This window comes from Taurulus bubalis (genome assembly GCF_910589615.1).
Source record: "Taurulus bubalis genome assembly, chromosome: 3".
Taxonomy (NCBI): Eukaryota; Metazoa; Chordata; class Actinopteri; order Perciformes; family Cottidae; genus Taurulus; species Taurulus bubalis.
This window is the reverse complement of record NC_136591.1, coordinates 566,098-585,000: the sequence shown is the minus strand read 5'-3', so window position 1 is coordinate 585,000 and position 18,903 is coordinate 566,098. Positions and strand designations below refer to the sequence as shown.

The window sequence follows — 18,903 nt, the reverse complement described above, 5'->3', positions numbered from 1 at the left end:
TCTACGCCACTAGTTTATCTACACCACTAGTTTAAACTACGTCACTAGTTTAAACTACACCACTAGTTTAAACTACACCACTAGTTTATCTACGTCACTAGTTTAAACTACACCACTAGTTTATCTACGCCACTAGTTTAAACTACACCACTAGTTTATCTACGTCACTAGTTTATCTACACCACTAGTTTATCTACGCCACTAGTTTAAACCATGCCACTCGTTCTTCCCCTGGATGCGTTACATGTGAGTATCCAAAGGATCCTGATAGCCTGTTAAAATGACTTGCCAACCTAAACAGATGTGTATATATTGAACATAATTTGCTTGAATTCCCCTTCTTGGTGTAATCTGTCACTAAATCCTTGGATGCAACCAAAAGGAAAAGAAAAATACAAAGTTCCAAAAGAGAAAAGGGCAAAGAGCAGACGGAGGAGGGTGATAGATAAAAGACAGGAACACAATTAAAGAGAAGCAGAGAGGGAGGAGGAGGAAGAGGAGGAGGAAGAGGAGCGGGGAAGATTCAAGCAGAGCTGATGATGACTGCTGATAAAAGCCTCCATCTCCCCCACACAGCCATCTGAAGCTGTTTACAGCCACTCTGCCCACAGCAGATGGTCATTCGTTTTGTATGGCAAGCGTCCAATGGAAGCATTTGTTGACGATGGCCCGGTGCCATCGGATCAAAGCTTATACTGATCAGATGGGGCTTTGTATGGAGCGGCGGTGCCTCCCAAAAGCTTGTCCGTCAACACGGCTGCTGTGAGAGGGATGCAGTGCGCATTGACGGGATGAGACTTGACTTCCTGGGTCAACACAGGCTGCAAATGGAGACAGGAAGTAAATTCCCCGCGGCGGCACCGGAGCGAGCTCCTTGACATCGACGGAGGACACACGTTGTCGTTGGTGAGCGTTGCCAGGCAGCACTGACTGGCAACGCAATCTGCCGCTTTCAGACGTAGCGATCAGATACCTGCAGTGTCATCAACATGTACTCTGGAACGGCTCCGAAGATGATCATTGATGGCAGGAGGAACTGTGATGGGAGAACTTCTCAGTAGCAGTAAAAAACTGAAGGGTCAAATAATAAAATGCTAATTAATGTATGAGCTCCAGATGGCAACCTCCGGCTCTGCTGAATGACGCTGATGTTCCCTTTCTACTGACCAGCAGGGGGCGACTCCTCTGGTTGTATAGAAGTATATGTTTCATGTGTTGAAGCTGCATTCTCTCTCCTGACCACCAGGGGGCGACTCCTCTGGTTGTATAGAAGTATATGTTTCATGTGTTGAAGCTGCATTCTCTCTCCTGACCACCAGCGGGTGACTCCTCTGGTTGTATAGAAGTCTATGCTTCATGTGTTAAAGCTGCATTCTCTCTCCTGACCACCAGTGGGTGACTCCTCTGGTTGTATAGAAGTATATGCTTCATGTGTTAAAGCTGCATTCTCTCTCCTGACCACCAGGGGGTGACTCCTCTGGTTGTATAGAAGTCTATGCTTCATGTGTTAAAGCTGCATTCTCTCTCCTGACCACCAGTGGGTGACTCCTCTGGTTGTATAGAAGTATATGCTTCAAGTGTTAAAGCTGCATTCTCTCTCCTGACCACCAGGGGGCGACTCCTCTGGTTGTATAGAAGTCTATGCTTCATGTGTTAAAGCTGCATTCTCTCTCCTGAACACCAGGGGGGCGACTCCTCTGGTTGTATAGAAGTCTGTATAAATGACTCTACTTCTCTCTTGATTTATTCCCTCAGTAAACATAGTAAACATCAGTTTATGTCTCAATCTCTAGTTTCAAGTATTCAATACAGCATGATGTTCATTTGGTACTTTATGGTCCATTTGGAGTCAATAGACCATGAAGCAGAGGATGCTATAGGGCGGGCTTATTGTGATTGACAGGTCGCTACTGCTACCACAGAGTATAGGGTGTCTCTACGTCACTCCTCCGCATTCCAAATATGGTCACATCTGGTCATTGATTTCAGAAAAAACTACTTGGCGGCGGCCGTAACTCAATTCATCAACAAATTCATCAAAGAGAAAGATGACTTGCAGGGTGCACTTTCTTTGTGCAGCTCAATGGCCTCTTACTCTGCCGCCCACCCACTGCAGCGGGTACCAGATGACACGGGAAGACCAGTGTGGTGTAAACCGTTAGAGGACACCACCGGGATGGAACACTGGTTCTATGTCTTGTATTGCAGGTGACCAAAGGTACCAAACGTCATGTTCTGTGCTTTAAGAACGACCCTCTTTAACATCGATTCAATGGAATGTTTTAATGAGGACAAAGATCACGGCCAGTCAGGCCTGTTGTCGGGAGCGGTCAGCCCTTGAAGGTGCAGATTTCTATCAACAGCTAAAACAAGTACATGCAGAGAAATGATACTCGAGATCCAGATACAGGTTCCATCGTTGCCCACAATACTTTGCATAGCGAGTTAAAAGGAGGGGATAGTTTAGGTTGATGCCACAATTTAAAGTCGTAAAAATAAATGTTCATATCAACAATGGATCAAATGTCTACTTGTCTTATCAGCACTGTTTTCAGTTGCAGGGAGATATTTAAATTGTTCAATTATAAACCCAGGGTATCCTACCTGCCCAGAAAGCACAAACTTCGCCCTACGCTTCAATCTATGACTCTCTAGGTTTAACTTTAGTGAAAGTCTTTGTTACATGTGTCGTGTCTTTTTCTTTTCATCTCTTTAGGTTTACTTACGCAACAAAAGTACTTGGTTAGGTTGAGGGAAAAAGGTGGTTTGGGTCAAATAAGCATGGATGCCTTTACATTGGACCTGGACAGCGGTCTCCTGGGTGGAAGACCCTATGCGGTCTTTCTTGCTCTTTATACCACGGCAGTTGCTTTTAGCGTCTAATAAAGACACTGATGGGTTTACATTGAAGTCCGTTGGAAGTCCACTAAAGAGTTCTCCGGTGCCTGATATCTGGGGGTCTGCATTCGACGAGTAGGGAGTGGCAATGTGTTGGCCCAGCAGCCAACAGCAGACAGGAAAGTTGGCAGCTCGCTAGCTAACGTAGTGGAGCATTTAGCAGCAAATACCAGGAAATTGGTGGACACCAAAACCAAAGCTAGGAAGAGAGTAGAACACAACTCCTGAATGCTAATGTTGCTCCATATCAGGGACATGGGCCTGCATGACCTCATCATGTGTTATGATTATTGTTAAAAGGCATTACGAACATGGAGCGCTTACAACTATAAGAAAGTGCTAGCGACAGCCAGCTGTTGGTTGTAGAGGATGAGAGCACGAGCATTGTTGCTTCACTCCTACATGCAACAGTACTATAGTTTACAACTACAGCTGGGACCGAAAGCCTTCAAGCTCCCGGGGCCTGCTGCTAAACGAGGCGCTTTGTGACGAGACGCTCTGGGTGCTAGAAGCAGGCCTTCTGGGAGGGTTTCTACGAGACAGATGAACAGATGTTGACTGTAATGATGCTCGGGGAGCGTGGCCGGCCCATGCACCCATTAAGCACCGGCTGAAGCGGTCCAGTCAAATCCGCCATCGTCTATTTAAAAAGAGACCCTGATCGGTCGCTGCAGGCTAATGGCTGAGCCCACGTTGGACCCGTCTCCTGGGTACCTCAATGAACGCACCAGCATCACCATGGTAATGGAAGCACTGTGTTCTGCATGGCTCTCTGGCATCACCTAGTGACGGACGGCATGCAGTGCTTCTTCAGTGTTTACAGGGGTTATTGTACACAGAAGATCATATGTACCATCATGCAGTCCTGACAGAGGTGCAGGGCTATGGGGATATGGGAGGAATGTGTGGAACCTTTGACCTTTTGTTTGTTGGTCACATTTCTATAAAAGTCAATAAGTTGGGTGGGTTATGGATGGAAGGGTATCTTTTGCTCGCATGTTCACATAGTTGTTTGGACAGCACTAAGTGTTTCCTAGTAACTTATTTACAGATCATAAGAGCCCTGAATAACTTAGATATTGTCTCATATTTAAAGCTGCAACCCAAGTGAGTTATAGTTTGAAACTAGAAACTCTTCGTAGTGAAGAAGAACTTAAAAAGACTTAATGTACAAAGTTCCTAATGGATTCAGCAAAACACAGCCCTTTGTCAATATAAATGGTATCTACATTTTGAAAATGTGCAGCAGAAAAGAGCTGAACTAGCTTGGCATGGCTCTACTTTCTTCAGGTTTCAGTGAACTCACATCTGCAGGACTTGGTTTTCATGGCCGGCGCGTGCTTCTCACCACAGGACACAACGTTTTATAAACAATCTGCCTTGTAGCAGCGTGGCATCCTCCTGGCGAAGGAACGGGATGAAGAGCGCCGTCGATGCGGCCTGAAGTAAAACACTGATTGTCATCCAGCTCCAGCTGATTTGAACCTTTGTGAAACGGGAGGGAATTGAAAGGAGAAGTTTCCAACCGATAGCATTGAAGAATCACATGACTACATGTATGCGTTCTGATCTGTATTCTTAGTCCACCTGATGTTCCATGAACCTGGTGATGCATTAAGGGATGTTTCAAAATCTCAGAGAAGACTTCTACTTTTCGGTCTGACAGCCGCCAAAAAGTTGTGCATATTACGGGGGAAGTTACACTTCCAAATGGATTCCCTCATTATCAGACATCTCTGGGACTCTCCATAGCTGCAGCCAGCGGCGCGAAGGGAAAGATGGCTGACACATTGTGCAAGGCACTGCAGCTACATTCAGTTATATAACCTCATACCATCACAGTTTACATTATTTCACAGGTTTTTTTACATCTATAACTGATTATTATTTTTAATGTATTTTGTAATATTAATTTCACCATCTGTTGAACTTTTTTTTATATGTGTCTGTGTATTTCACTCATTTTTCTTGTTTTTTGGGTTGTCTCCCCATCTTCATTGGGGGGATTGAGGAGGGGATTACATTTAAAGGGACAATTCATCCCAAAATCTAAAAAAACAAATTTCTTTTGACCCTTTTACCTGTTGTGCCATTAATCAATCTTGATTGTCATAGATTGTTTTGGTATGAGAGGCCTAGTCTTGTGGATAACGGCCATCAATATGTCTGCCTTCTCCTCAGTATAATAGGACTAAATGGCGTTCGGCTTGTGGTGTTCAAAGCGCCAAACATGCATTTGGAAAACTCAACTGAATGTTATTGAAAGACTTTAAGGCGGATGCTTTAAGGGATGCTTTAGGGCGGTTTCTTAAAGGTGGATGCTATAGTGCGGATGCTTTAAGGTGGATGCTTTAAGGCGGATGCTTTAGGGCGGTTGCTTAAAGGTGGATGCATTAGAGCGGATGCTTTAAGGTGGATGCTTTAGAGTGGATGCTTTAGAGCGGATGCTTTAGGGCGGATTCTTTAGAGCGGATACTTTAAGGCGGATGCTTTAGAGCGGATGCTTTAGAGCGGATGCTTTAAGGCGGATGCTTTAGAGCGGATGCTTTAAGGCGGATGCTTTAAGGTGGATGCTTTAGGGTGGATGCTTTAAAGCGGATGCTTTAGAGCGGATGCTTTAGAGCGGATGTTTTAAGGCGGATGCTTTAGAGAGGATGCTTTAGGGTGGATGCTTTAGAGCGGATGTTATAGGGTGGATGCTTTAGAGCGGATTCTTTAGAGCGGATACTTTAAGGCGGATGCTTTAGAGTGGATGCTTTAGAGCGGATGCTTTAGAGTGGATGCTTTAAGGCGGATGCTTTAGAGCGGATGCTTTAGAGTGGATGCTTTAAGACGGATGCTTTAAGGCAGATGCTTTAGAGCGGATGCTTTAGAGCGGATGCTTTAAGGCGGATGCTTTAAGGTGGATGCTTTAGAGCGGATGCTTTAGAGCGGATGCTTTAAGGCGGATGCTTTAAGGTGGATGCTTTAGGGTGGATGCTTTAGGGTGGATGCTTTAAGGTGGATGCTTTAGAGCGGATGCTTTAGAGCGGATGTTTTAAGGCGGATGCTTTAGAGCGGATGCTTTAGGGTGGATGCTTTAGAGCGGATGCTCTAGAGCGGATGCTATAGGGTGGATGCTTTAGAGCGGATGCTTTAAGGCGGATGCTTTAAGGCGGATGCTTTAGGGCGGATGCTTTAGAGCAGATGCTTTAGAGCGGATGCTTTAGAGCGGATGCTTTAAGGCGGATGCTTTAGAGCAGATGCTTTAGAGCGGATGCTTTAAGGCGGATGCTTTAGAGCGGATGCTTTAGGGTGGATGCTTTAGGGTGGATGCTTTTGAACGGATGCTATAGGGTGGATGCTTTAAGGTGGATGCTTTAGAGCGGATGCTTTAGGGCGGATGTTTTAAGGCGGATGCTTTAGAGCAGATGCTTTAGAGCGGATGCTTTAGAGCAGATGCTTTAGGGCGGATGCTTTAGAGCAGATGCTTTAGAGCGGATGCTTTAGAGCGGATGCTTTAAGGCGGATGCTTTAGGGCGGATGCTTTAGGGCGGATACTTTAAGGTGGATGCTTTAGGGTGGATGCTTTAGGGTGGATGCTATAGGGCGGATGCTTTAGAGCAGATGCTTTAGAGCGGATGCTTTAGGGCGGATGCTTTAGGGCGGATGCTTTAGAGCGGATGCTTTAGAGCGGATGTTTTAAGGCGGATGCTTTAGAGCGGATGCTTTAGGGTGGATGCTTTAGAGCGGATGCTTTAGAACGGATGCTATAGGGTGGATGCTTTAGAGTGGATGCTTTAAGGCGGATGCTTTAAGGCAGATGCTTAAGGGCGGATGCTTTAGAGCAGATGCTTTAGAGCGGATGCTTTAGAGCAGATGCTTTAAGGCGGATGCTTTAGAGCAGATGCTTTAGAGCGGATGCTTTAGAGCGGATGCTTTAAGGTGGATGCTTTAGGGCGGATGCTTTAAATTGGATGCTTTAGAGCCGATGCTTTAGGGTGGATGCATTAGGGTGGATGCTTTAGAGCGGATGCTTTAGAGAGGATGCTATAGGGCGGATGCTTTAGAGCGGATTCTTTAAGGCGGATGCTTTAGAGCAGATGCTTTAGAGCGGATGCTTTAGAGTGGATGCTTTAGAGCGGATGCTTTAAGGTGGATGCTTTAAGGCAGATGCTTTAAGGCGGATGCTTTAGAGCAGATGCTTTAGAGCGGATGCTTTAGAGCGGATGCTTTCGGGCGGATGCTTTAGAGCGGATGCTTTAAGGCGGATGCTTTAAGGCGGATGCTTTAGGGCGGATGCTTTAGAGCGGATGCTTTAGGGCGGATGCTTTAGAGCGGATGCTTTAAGGTGGATGCTATAAGGCGGATGCTTTAGAGCGGATGCTTTAGGGTGGATGCTTTAGAACGGATACTTTAGAGCGGATTCTTTAGGGTGGATGCTTTAGAGCGGATGCTTTAAGGTGCATGCTTTAGGGTGGATGCTTTAAGGCGGATGCTTTAAGGCGGATGCTTTAGAGCGGATGCTTTAGGGTGGATGCTTTAGAGCGGATGCTTTAGAGCGGATGCTATAGGGTGGATGCTTTAGAGCGGATTCTTTAAGGCAGATGCTTTAGAGCGGATGCATTAGAGCAGATGCTTTAAGGCGGATGCTTTAAGGTGGATGCTTTTGAGCGGATGCTTTAGAGCGGATGCTTTAGAGCGGATGCTTTAGAGCGGATGCTTTAAGGCGGATGCTTTAGGGTGAATGCTTTAGAGCGGATGCTTTAAGGTGGATGCTTTAGGGTGGATGCTTTAGAGCGGATGCTTTAAGGCGGATGCTTTAGAGCAGATGCTTTAGAGCGGATGCTTTAAGGAGGATGCTTTAGGGCGGATGCTTTAAGTTGGATGCTTTAGGGCGGATGCTTTAGAGCAGATGCTTTAGAGCGGATGCTTTAGAGCAGATGCTTTAGGGCGGATGCTTTAGAGCAGATGCTTTAGAGCAGATGCTTTAGAGCGGATGCTTTAAGGCGGATGCTTTAAGGCGGATGCTTTAGGGCGGATGCTTTAAGGTGGATGCTTTAGAGCGGATGCTTCAGGGCAGATGCTTTAGGGCGGATGCTTTAGAGCGAATGCTTTAGAGCGGATGTTTTAAGGCGGATGCTTTAGAGCGGATGCTTTTGGGTGGATGCTTTAGAGCGGATGCTTTAGAACGGATGCTATAGGGTGGATGCTTTAGAGTGGATGCTTTAAGGCGGATGCTTTAAGGCAGATGCTTTAGGGCGGATGCTTTAGAGCAGATGCTTTAGAGCGGATGCTTTAGAGCAGATGCTTTAGAGCGGATGCTTTAGAGCAGATGCTTTAGAGCGGATGCTTTAGAGCAGATGCTTTGAGGCGGATGCTTTAGAGCAGATGCTTTAGAGCGGATGCTTTAGAGCGGATGCTTTAAGGCGGATGCTTTAGGGCGGATGCTTTAAATTGGATGCTTTAGAGCCGATGCTTTAGGGTGGATGCTTTAGGGTGGATGCTTTAGAGCGGATGCTTTAGAGCGGATGCTATAGGGTGGATGCTTTAGAGCGGATTCTTTAAGGCGGATGCTTTAGAGCAGATGCTTTAGAGAGGATGCTTTAGAGCGGATGCTTTAGAGCGGATGCTTTAAGGTGGATGCTTTAAGGCAAATGCTTTAGGGCGGATGCTTTAGAGCAGATGCTTTAGACCAGATGCTTTAGAGCGGATGCTTTAGAGTGGATGCTTTAGGGCGGATGCTTTAGAGCGGATGCTTTAAGGCGGATGCTTTAAGGCGGATGCTTTAGAGCGGATGCTTTAGGGTGGATGCTTTAGAGCGGATACTTTAGAGCGGATTCTTTAGGGTGGATGCTTTAGAGCGGATGCTTTAGAGCGGATGCTTTAGGGCGGATGCTTTAGGGTGGATGCTTTAGAGCGGATTCTTTAGGGTGGATGCTTTAGAGCGGATGCTTTAGAGCGGATGCTTTAGGGCGGATGCTTTAGGGTGGATGCTTTAAGGCAGATGCTTTAGAGCGGATGCATTAGAGCGGATGCTTTAAGGCGGATGCTTTAAGGTGGATGCTTTTGAGCGGATGCTTTAGAACGGATTCTTTAGAGCGGATGCTTTAAGGCGGATGCTTTAGGGTGGATGCTTTAAGGTGGATGCTTTAGAGCGGATGCTTTAGAGCGGATGCTTAAAGGCGAATGCTTTAGAGCGGATGCTTTAGAGCAGATGCTTTAGAGTGGATGATTTAGTGCGGATGATTTAGTGCGGATGCTTTAGGGCGGGCTCACTGTGATTGACAGGTCGCTGACACTGCCAGAACCGTATCCGCCGTCGCTACATCACAAACAACAAACAACAAACAACATGGCCACGGTTATAATCCAAGATGGCGACGGCGAAATCGCTGAATTCCAGGCCTAAAAACGCCAGTCCATAAACCAACGGGTGACGTCACGACGACTACGTCCACTTCTCGTATACAATCTATGATTTAATCATAACATTTCAAAAAACTTGTAACACAAAATAAGTGTCTTAATGCTAGCAAGCAGCTGTGGAGGCATCCTTCACCAGAAAACACAAGGTAGAAAACACACTGATCATTACTGTCCATCACAGACGAGGTTAGGGAGGTGCTTCTCGCTCACGTAGCTGTTAGCTCAGATCCCTGCATCAAACGCAATGAAAACCAGGTCACGCTGAAGGTGCTGCCTCTTACATAACAGATGCGTCCATCAAACGCCTCGTTATGCCGAGAAGCACTCCTCTGAAATTATTCAAAGCGATCCGCCGCGCTGACACTTCATATCTCGGCTTCAGAAGGCATGAAAGTGACGAGCGGGCTGATTGAGCCATCTGCTGCGTGTGCAAGTGTGTGTGTGTGTGTGTGTGTGTACGTGTGTGTGTGTGTGTGTGTGTGTGTGTGTGTGTGTGTGGCCTTTTTGCATCCTGTCTAAGCTGTTTACCTGCAGCACCTGTCGTCGTGTCGCATACACACATCTGTGAGCTGAGCCTCCTGACTCGATGTAGAAGATCATCTTTTTATATATTTTCTCATTTTGAGCTTAGCGGTAAGTCCACAGTTTATTGGTCTGGACCAGAGAGGAGTCGCTGCAACATCCACCAGGCTTATTTCACCTCCTAACCAAATGTTCAGGAAATATAAATGTGATTGTTTTTTTCCTGGAACAGAGCAGAAGTTAAAGAGTAAGTATTTCTCAACTTAATCTTTTTGTGTCTCAGTGATGAACAATTGTTTGTATGGTGTGTGATCGCTCTGGTCAAAGTGCGTCTACTAAAAGAGTTTGTAGTTTCCACCAACAGGGTTGTTGTTATAGTATTGCACCCGACAACATTATGGAAAGAAACCCACAGAGAACTAATCTTGGCGGGTGATGAGTATAGAAACAACAACAACAACACAGTGCAATAGAAACATTACATTGACAATAAAATATCAAATGAAGGTCACAGACAAACAGATAAGTATAAAGACCACAAAAGCACACACACAGAGCCGGACGGGTCCAACAAACCACGACCTTTGACCTCAGAGGTTTGTTTGTACCGAGTCATTCACAATCCTTTCCTCATCGCATGAGAAACTGACTGTCGGTCAGATACATCACCAGAAAGCCACCATGTCGGCCTCACGGGGGCGCCAGAGGGAACGCAGGTTGGTGAAATGAAATAGTGGTAAAACACTTATAACACTTTAATAACGTTCATCATCTGGTGCAATATATAACACATTTAGGTACTTTTTATATACTTTTTTTTAATTCCGGCTGTATATTTAATATTGCTATGTCACATAATCACTTCATCCCGTGCACTTTATTTGTATCTGTGTTTTTAACTTTAATTTTTATTTTCTGCAGACCCAATTGTAAATATTCATGCTCCCTTTTTATTTCACTTTGTTTTATGTTCATCGTTAAATGTTAATTGTTAAATGTGATGCACCTCCCACCAGGACACATTCCTTGTATGTGTAAACTGATTCTGATTCTATTGTATTCTTCTTTACTGTTTGTATTATTGTTTTACTGTTTATTAATATTACTTGATGCTGTATTTACTATGTGTCTCTTGTGTGCACTGCTGCTGTAATCCTGTAATAAAGGATTATCTTATTTTATCTTAACTGGACCCCATGGGCATGTAGTTCTGTTGTCGGCCGCTGGGTGGCGGTGTAGGCCCGTACAGTCAGCGGCTCGCCGGAAATAAAACAAGAGTATTTTACGACGTCATCACCGAGCGACGCTTGAGTCTCCCGATTTCACCATGGCCGAAGAAGCTGAGTATGTGACCGCTTTGTTTATCTCATGTTATCCACGGCCATCCGTTCTTCCTCTACGTGTACGTGTGCGGGTTCACGTCCCGGTGATAAATATACGCGTCAGTAAATACACCCAGACCAGTATTGTTGGGCTGATGGCGAGAAAAGGGCTGCTTCTCTGGGAGCAAGTTTTCACATGTCCGCGGGGACGCGATGAGACCGAGGCGCGCAGCTCGCGCAGTGTTATGCTAACATGTGGCGCTAGCTGACTATATGCGGCACTAGCTGACTATATGCGGCACTAGTAGCAGACTGTATGCGGCACTAGCTGACTACATGCGCCGCTAGTAGCTGGCTACATGCGCCGCTAGTAGCTGGCTACATGCGCCGCTAGTAGCTGGCTACATGCGCCGCTAGTAGCTGGCTACATGCGCCGCTAGTAGCTGGCTACATGCGCCGCTAGTAGCTGGCTACATGCGCCGCTAGTAGCTGGCTACATGCGCCGCTAGTAGCTGGCTACATGCGCCGCTAGTAGCTGGCTACATGCGCCGCTAGTAGCTGACTACATGCGCCGCTAGTAGCTGACTACATGCGCCGCTAGTAGCTGACTACATGCGCCGCTAGTAGCTGACTATATGCGCCGCTAGTAGCTGACTATATGCGCCGCTAGTAGCTGACTATATGCGCCGCTAGTAGCTGACTATATGCGGCGCTAGCTGACTACATGCGCCGATAGTAGCTGAGTATATGCGGCGCTAGCTGACTACATGCGCCGCTAGTAGCTGAGTATATGCGGCGCTAGCTGACTACATGCGCCGCTAGTAGCTGAGTATATGCGGCGCTAGCTGACTACATGCGCCGATAGTAGCTGACTATATGCGCCGCTAGTAGCTGACTACATGCGCCGATAGTAGCTGACTATATGCGGCGCTAGCTGACTACATGCGCCGATAGTAGCTGAGTATATGCGGCGCTAGCTGACTACATGCGCCGCTAGTAGCTGAGTATATGCGGCGCTAGCTGACTACATGCGCCGATAGTAGCTGACTATATGCGCCGCTAGTAGCTGACTATATGCGCCGATAGTAGCTGACTATATGCGGCGCTAGCTGACTACATGCGCCGATAGTAGCTGAGTATATGCGGCGCTAGCTGACTACATGCGCCGCTAGTAGCTGAGTATATGCGGCGCTAGCTGACTACATGCGCCGATAGTAGCTGACTATATGCGCCGCTAGTAGCTGACTACATGCGCCGATAGTAGCTGACTATATGCGGCGCTAGCTGACTACATGCGCCGATAGTAGCTGAGTATATGCGGCGCTAGCTGACTACATGCGCCGATAGTAGCTGACTACATGCGCCGATAGTAGCTGACTACATGCGCCGATAGTAGCTGACTACATGCGCCGATAGTAGCTGACTACATGCGCCGCTAGTAGCTGACTACATGCGCCGCTAGTAGCTGACTATATGCGGCGCTAGCTGACTATATGCGGCGCTAGCTGACTACATGCGCCGCTAGTAGCTGACTACATGCGCCGCTAGTAGCTGACTACATGCGCCGCTAGTAGCTGACTACATGCGCCGATAGTAGCTGACTACATGCGCCGATAGTAGCTGACTACATGCGCCGCTAGTAGCTGACTACATGCGCCGCTAGTAGCTGACTACATGCGCCGCTGGTAGCTGACTACATGCGCCGCTGGTAGCTGACTACATGCGCCGCTGGTAGCTGACTACATGCGCCGATAGTAGCTGACTACATGCGCCGATAGTAGCTGACTACATGCGCCGATAGTAGCTGACTACATGCGCCGCTAGTAGCTGACTACATGCGCCGCTAGTAGCTGACTACATGCGCCGCTAGTAGCTGACTACATGCGCCGCTAGTAGCTGACTACATGCGCCGCTAGTAGCTGACTACATGCGCCGCTAGTAGCTGAGTATATGCGGCGCTAGCTGACTACATGCGCCGCTGGTAGCTGACTACATGCGCCGCTGGTAGCTGACTACATGCGCCCATAGTAGCTGACTACATGCGCCGATAGTAGCTGACTACATGCGCCGATAGTAGCTGACTACATGCGCCGATAGTAGCTGACTACATGCGCCGATAGTAGCTGACTACATGCGCCGCTGGTAGCTGACTACATGCGCCGCTAGCAGCTGACTACATATAGAGAAAGGTGCCTCTAGCCGGACTCTTTCTAATCTGTTTCTCAACGTGTGTGTGTGTGTGTGTGTGCTCTCCCGTTATCAGACCCCAGAAAGTGATCAAGCTCGTGCCCGAGTACCTCCTGAAGAAGAGGAAGGCGTACCAGGCCATCAAAGCCACGCAGGCCAAGCTTGCGCTGCTGGAGAAGAGAAAGGTACGTGATCACAAAGTATCCTCGTGACGTTTCACACACCTGCTGCCTGTGTGCTTAGTTGTGTGTGTGTGTGATTCTCAGGTGTCTAAAGGGAAGCCGCTGAAGTTCAAGCGCCTGGAGGACTTCCTGAAGGACAGCCACAAGAGGCACCGCGACGACACCCGCATCCTGAGGGCCGAGCACCGGCCGCGCCCGCCGCTGCCCACCTCCAAGAGCCAGCTGGCCTTCGCCGTGCGCATCAGACAGTGAGCGACACACACACACACACACAGAGCCTGGATTCATCGGGGGCTGAAATTGGGTTGTCAATTTGTTCAGTAGTTTTGCAAACAAACAGGCGTGTGAACCGTTTGTATTTCTTTCTCCGTTGTCTCCATGTTTTTGACTGATCAGACAACACAGCACCATCTAGTGGACTGAAAAAGCTTGTATTATTATTGTATTAGATTGTATTATTCTAGGACCAAAAGGTTTAGAGTTTATATCATAAAAGAGGATTCCGTATATCGATACGATATCGCCACGCAGAATATCGTGATACTATGCTGTATCCCCCCCCCCCCCCCCCCAATGTACTCAAAGTGCCGCTTCAGTTGGGTCAACGCGTCTCCCTCTCTCCCGGCAGGATCAATGGCGTCAGCCCCAAAGTGATGAAGGTGGTCCAGATGCTGAGGCTGAGGAAGATCTTCAGCGGGGCCTTCGTCAAGATCAACAAGACCTCCGTGGCCATGATGAAGATACTGGAGCCCTACGTGGCCTGGGGGTGAGTGGCTTTGGCTCGAATCAACTCGGTTCAGGTCTATGTTCTGCTGTACCCTCATCATCCTCATCTTCCACTCGACAGATTCCCCAACTTAAAGTCCGTCCGCGAGCTCATTCTGAAGCGCGGTCAGACCAGAGTCGGCAAGAGGAGGGTCCCCCTCACGGACAACACCTTCATCGAGCAGCACATGGGTGAGCAATGTTCTCAGGGTTCTTAGTCATGTAAATGTGTTATATTCATGTGTTCATTTACGCTGAGTTTGAAATAATGAATATGCTTTTAAAAAAATATAAGCAGGCATACATACAGGCATCTATATACATGTTTATTCTTTTAATCAAACTATTGTCTCATTCATTTGAGTCATTTAAGGTTTACTGTATGCTTTGTATTCTCATTGTTAGTTTAAATACTACATTTACTCACTTTTGACTGTTTACACCCAGACTTCACTAAACGTTTGTAATGGACATTTGGTTTAAAGTCATGGAGTCAGTGGTCAGGATGTGTGTGAACCCTGAGTCTAACACGTCAGTCGTTTATCTCAGGATGAAAGTCTAACGTGTGACGTCCCGTCCTCAGGTAAACACGGCATCATCTGCCTGGAGGACCTCATACACGAGATCTACTCTGTCGGCAGCAACTTCCGCGCCACCAACAACTTCCTGTTGCCCTTCCGGCTGTCGGTGGCTCGGCACGCCGCCAAGGACAAGGCCGGCCTCCTGAAGGACCTGGGCAAGCCCGGCTTCCGCAGCTCGGACATTAACACCATCATCCGGCAGCTGAACTGAGGGACGGACGCTTTTCATTTCCTGAGGAGCAGAACGACAAAATGCTACTTTGTTGTGCTCTTTTGTTCGTCTGGCAGAGTCGTGTTTAACATGTTTCAGTAGAACCATTGTTGTGGTTACACGCTGATGCAGAAGGACCTGAACTGCAGTCTCTTTGACTTTAAAATATATATAAATATATCCCCTGACTATGGACTGATGTTTGGTGAAAAATACTATTTTGAATCACTTGAGATGAAAGATATTGTGTGTTAAAGGTAAAGTTCCTGTTCAGTAACTGTTTCCTCCAGAGAGGAAGTCAAGGTGAGCAGTTCATGTACATTTTAGTGGTTGAAGTATTCGTGTTATTCCTCAGTTTGTCAGAGCGGACCAGCGCATGGAATAGTGCTGGTCCATTCAGGGTGAAGCGTGTCTTAACACCCGTGTACAGATTTCTGATTGATACTTTTTACAATAAAACCACCTGAAATGACTCAGTGCTTTGGCAGCGATAACTAAAAGGTGCTGTTGCGTTACGCCCCCCCCCCCCCCCCCCCCCCCCCCCCCCTTCTTCCCCCCCCCCCCCCCCCCCCCCCCCCCCCCCCCCTCCCCCCCCCCCCCCCCCCCCAGTCGCGTTGCGCTCTTCTCCTTTCCCCCCCAGTCGCGTTACGTCTCCCCGTTTGGGAGAGAAACTGGTAAGCTTAAAAAAAAAATAATAAAAAGCAATCGTGGTGTTTGGTGTCATGCGGGGTGAGTGACGCATACGTCATCAAAATCTATTAAGAAAAAACTAAAATCAATCAGCGACCATTGCCATGGTGATTAATTACTGGGCGATGACTATTTGACCCACAGACTACACACGCAGCCAGAGTGACGTCACCAGGCTTCACAACAGGCACGGAACCAAATGTCGGCGGCTGCCGTGCGCGTTACAATTTAAATCCGTTTTTATTTTGGTCCCACAAACGGAGAAAAAAAACGGAAATCAATAATCATTCACTAGATTTCAGACTGCTGCCGTAGCACGAGTTGTGCTGCCTTCATGAAAAATCGGAACGGTCTAAACTATCCGCAGCTTTTTTTTGGGGGGGGGGGGAATGAGATGAAGGCAAAGTATGACGAATAATTTACATTACGTCATGCATTGTCAAATAATGACGGTGACCGTATTCTAAAGGGACAGACGTGTTTCAACGGGAATCGTTTTCTCTCACACTGTCTAGGTAATGGTCAGTAATGGTGAATTTATTCAAATCCGTGTAAGTATTTTCAACTATGACTATAGTTAAATAAAATAATTGCGCCAGTTGTTTTCTACGTTGCCCCACGCGCGTGGGGCAACGTAGAAAACAACTGTATTTTATTTATTTTACTGCTGCGAGTTTCTAGTTTACGGGGAGCACGTGAAGGCAGCATCCAATCTCGTGTCAAGGAGAAGGGGCGGTCCGTGACGTCACTGCCCCTCGCGAGCAGGCGCGAGCGGAGCACCGCAGCTTCACTGGGTGTTTTAGGAGCGATGCACCGCAGCTCCAGTGGGGTTTTGGATCGATGCCCGCAGCTCGCTGTCTCCAAGGTAAGCCCCCCGCGCCTCACTTCACCCACGCGACCTTCATGTGAGCGGGGTTCAAGCGCGGTAGGTGCCGGCCGTTGACACTCCGAACTGTCAGTGCCGGCGCACGCGGCGGCAGAAGAAAGTTGTGGATTAAACGTTAAATGTCACCCGTGTCCCGCGTGGATTTTCTCTGGTAGTAACGGCGACATGGTTGGAACGAAACGAAATCTTCTTCGGCTGAAATGAAGGACACGGCGGAGCGGGTGGGGACTAATTAGCGGAGTCTGTCCCTCACGTGCCGCATCACGAACATGCTCTTAATAAAGTAGCGCCGGCCGCGAGAAGCGTCGCTACACGCCGCGTCAGAGGACTTTTCCTCCGCTGGCGGCGCATGCGCATACGCTGCGTGAAAAGCGTAAAGCCAATATTTATCTTCCGTTTAAATGAACCTGTTTGAGCGTGAACCGTCAGAGAGGATGATGATGATGAAGATGATGATGAAGACCCTCTGAGGAGCCTTCCTGCAAGGTCACAGGCAGAAGACTTTCACATCTGTCATAGAATAGTCTCGGTGTGTATGAAATAACAATTAATACAACGTTAATTAGGTGGGAAATGTTTAATAAACCAATTTATTTTCTAAATTAATATTAATCAGAATCAGAAACATGTATTGCCATGTATGTTTTCACATACAAGGAGGTCCATAACATTTAACAATAAACTGAGGTGAGGTAGAACATCTGTTTGTTTTGGTAGAACATCCGTTTGTTTTGGTAGAACATCCGTTTGTTTTGCTAGAACATCTGTTTGTTTTGGTAGAACATCCTTTTGTTTTGGTAGAACATCCGTTTGTTTTGGTAGAACATCCGTTTGTTTTGGTAGAACATCCGTTTGTTTTGCTAGAACATCCGTTTGTTTTGGTAGAACATCCGTTTGTTTTGGTAGAACATCCGTTTGTTTTGGTAGAACATCCGTTTGTTTTGGTAGAACATCCGTTTGTTTTGCTAGAACATCCGTTTGTTTTGGTAGAACATCCGTTTGTTTTGGTAGAACATCCGTTTGTTTTGCTAGAACATCCGTTTGTTTTGGTAGAACATGTGTTTGTTTTGGTAGAACATCCGTTTGTTTTGGTAGAACATCCTTTTGTTTTGGTAGAACATGTGTTTGTTTTGGTAGAACATCCGTTTGTTTTGGTAGAACATGTGTTTGTTTTGGTAGAACATCCGTTTGTTTTGGTAGAACATGTGTTTGTTTTGGTAGAACATCCGTTTGTTTTGGTAGAACATGTGTTTGTTTTGGTAGAACATGTGTTTGTTTTGGTAGAACATGTGTTTGTTTTGGTAGAACATGTGTTTGTTTTGGTAGAACATGTGTTTGTTTTGGTAGAACATGTGTTTGTTTTGGTAGAACATGTGTTTGTTTTGGTAGAACATGTGTTTGTTTTGGTAGAACATCCGTTTGTTTTGGTAGAACATGTGTTTGTTTTGGTAGAACATCCGTTTGTTTTGGTAGAACATCCGTTTGTTTTGGTAGAACATGTGTTTGTTTTGGTAGAACATGTGTTTGTTTTGGTAGAACATCCGTTTGTTTTGGTAGAACATCCGTTTGTTTTGGTAGAACATCCGTTTGTTTTGGTAGAACATCCATTTGTTTTGGTAGAACATGTGTTTGTTTTGGTAGAACATGTGTTTGTTTTGGTAGAACATGGGTTTGTTTTGGTAGAACATGTGTTTGTTTTGGTAGAACATGTGTTTGTTTTGGTAGAACATCCGTTTGTTTTGGTAGAACATCCGTTTGTTTTGGTAGAACATGTGTTTGTTTTGGTAGAACATCCGTTTGTTTTGGTAGAACATGGGTTTGTTTTGGTAGAACATGTGTTTGTTTTGGTAGAACATCCGTTTGTTTTGGTAGAACATCCGTTTGTTTTGGTAGAACATCCGTTTGTTTTGGTAGAACATCCGTTTGTTTTGGTAGAACATCCGTTTGTTTTGGTAGAACATCCGTTTGTTTTGGTAGAACATGTGTTTGTTTTGGTAGAACATGTGTTTGTTTTGGTAGAACATGTGTTTGTTTTGGTAGAACATGTGTTTGTTTTGGTAGAACATGTGTTTGTTTTGGTAGAACATGTGTTTGTTTTGGTAGAACATGTGTTTGTTTTGGTAGAACATCCGTTTGTTTTGGTAGAACATGTGTTTGTTTTGGTAGAACATGTGTTTGTTTTGGTAGAACATGTGTTTGTTTTGGTAGAACATGTGTTTGTTTTGGTAGAACATGTGTTTGTTTTGGTAGA

The 18,903-nt window shown here is 46.5% G+C and overlaps 1 protein-coding gene across 1 annotated transcript; it reads left to right on the top strand.

Annotated features, from left to right (window-relative positions):
- The first annotated feature begins 11,130 nt into the window (after positions 1-11,130).
- rpl7l1 (ribosomal protein L7-like 1) lies at positions 11,131-15,542 on the top strand. The gene is made up of 6 exons (XM_079216266.1): positions 11,131-11,172; positions 13,414-13,522; positions 13,604-13,767; positions 14,148-14,285; positions 14,367-14,476; positions 14,868-15,542. Exons 1-6 carry the CDS (start codon positions 11,156-11,158, stop codon positions 15,074-15,076), a joined length of 747 nt encoding a protein of 248 aa, XP_079072392.1. The 5' UTR covers positions 11,131-11,155; the 3' UTR covers positions 15,077-15,542.
- The last annotated feature ends 3,361 nt before the right edge of the window (positions 15,543-18,903 follow it).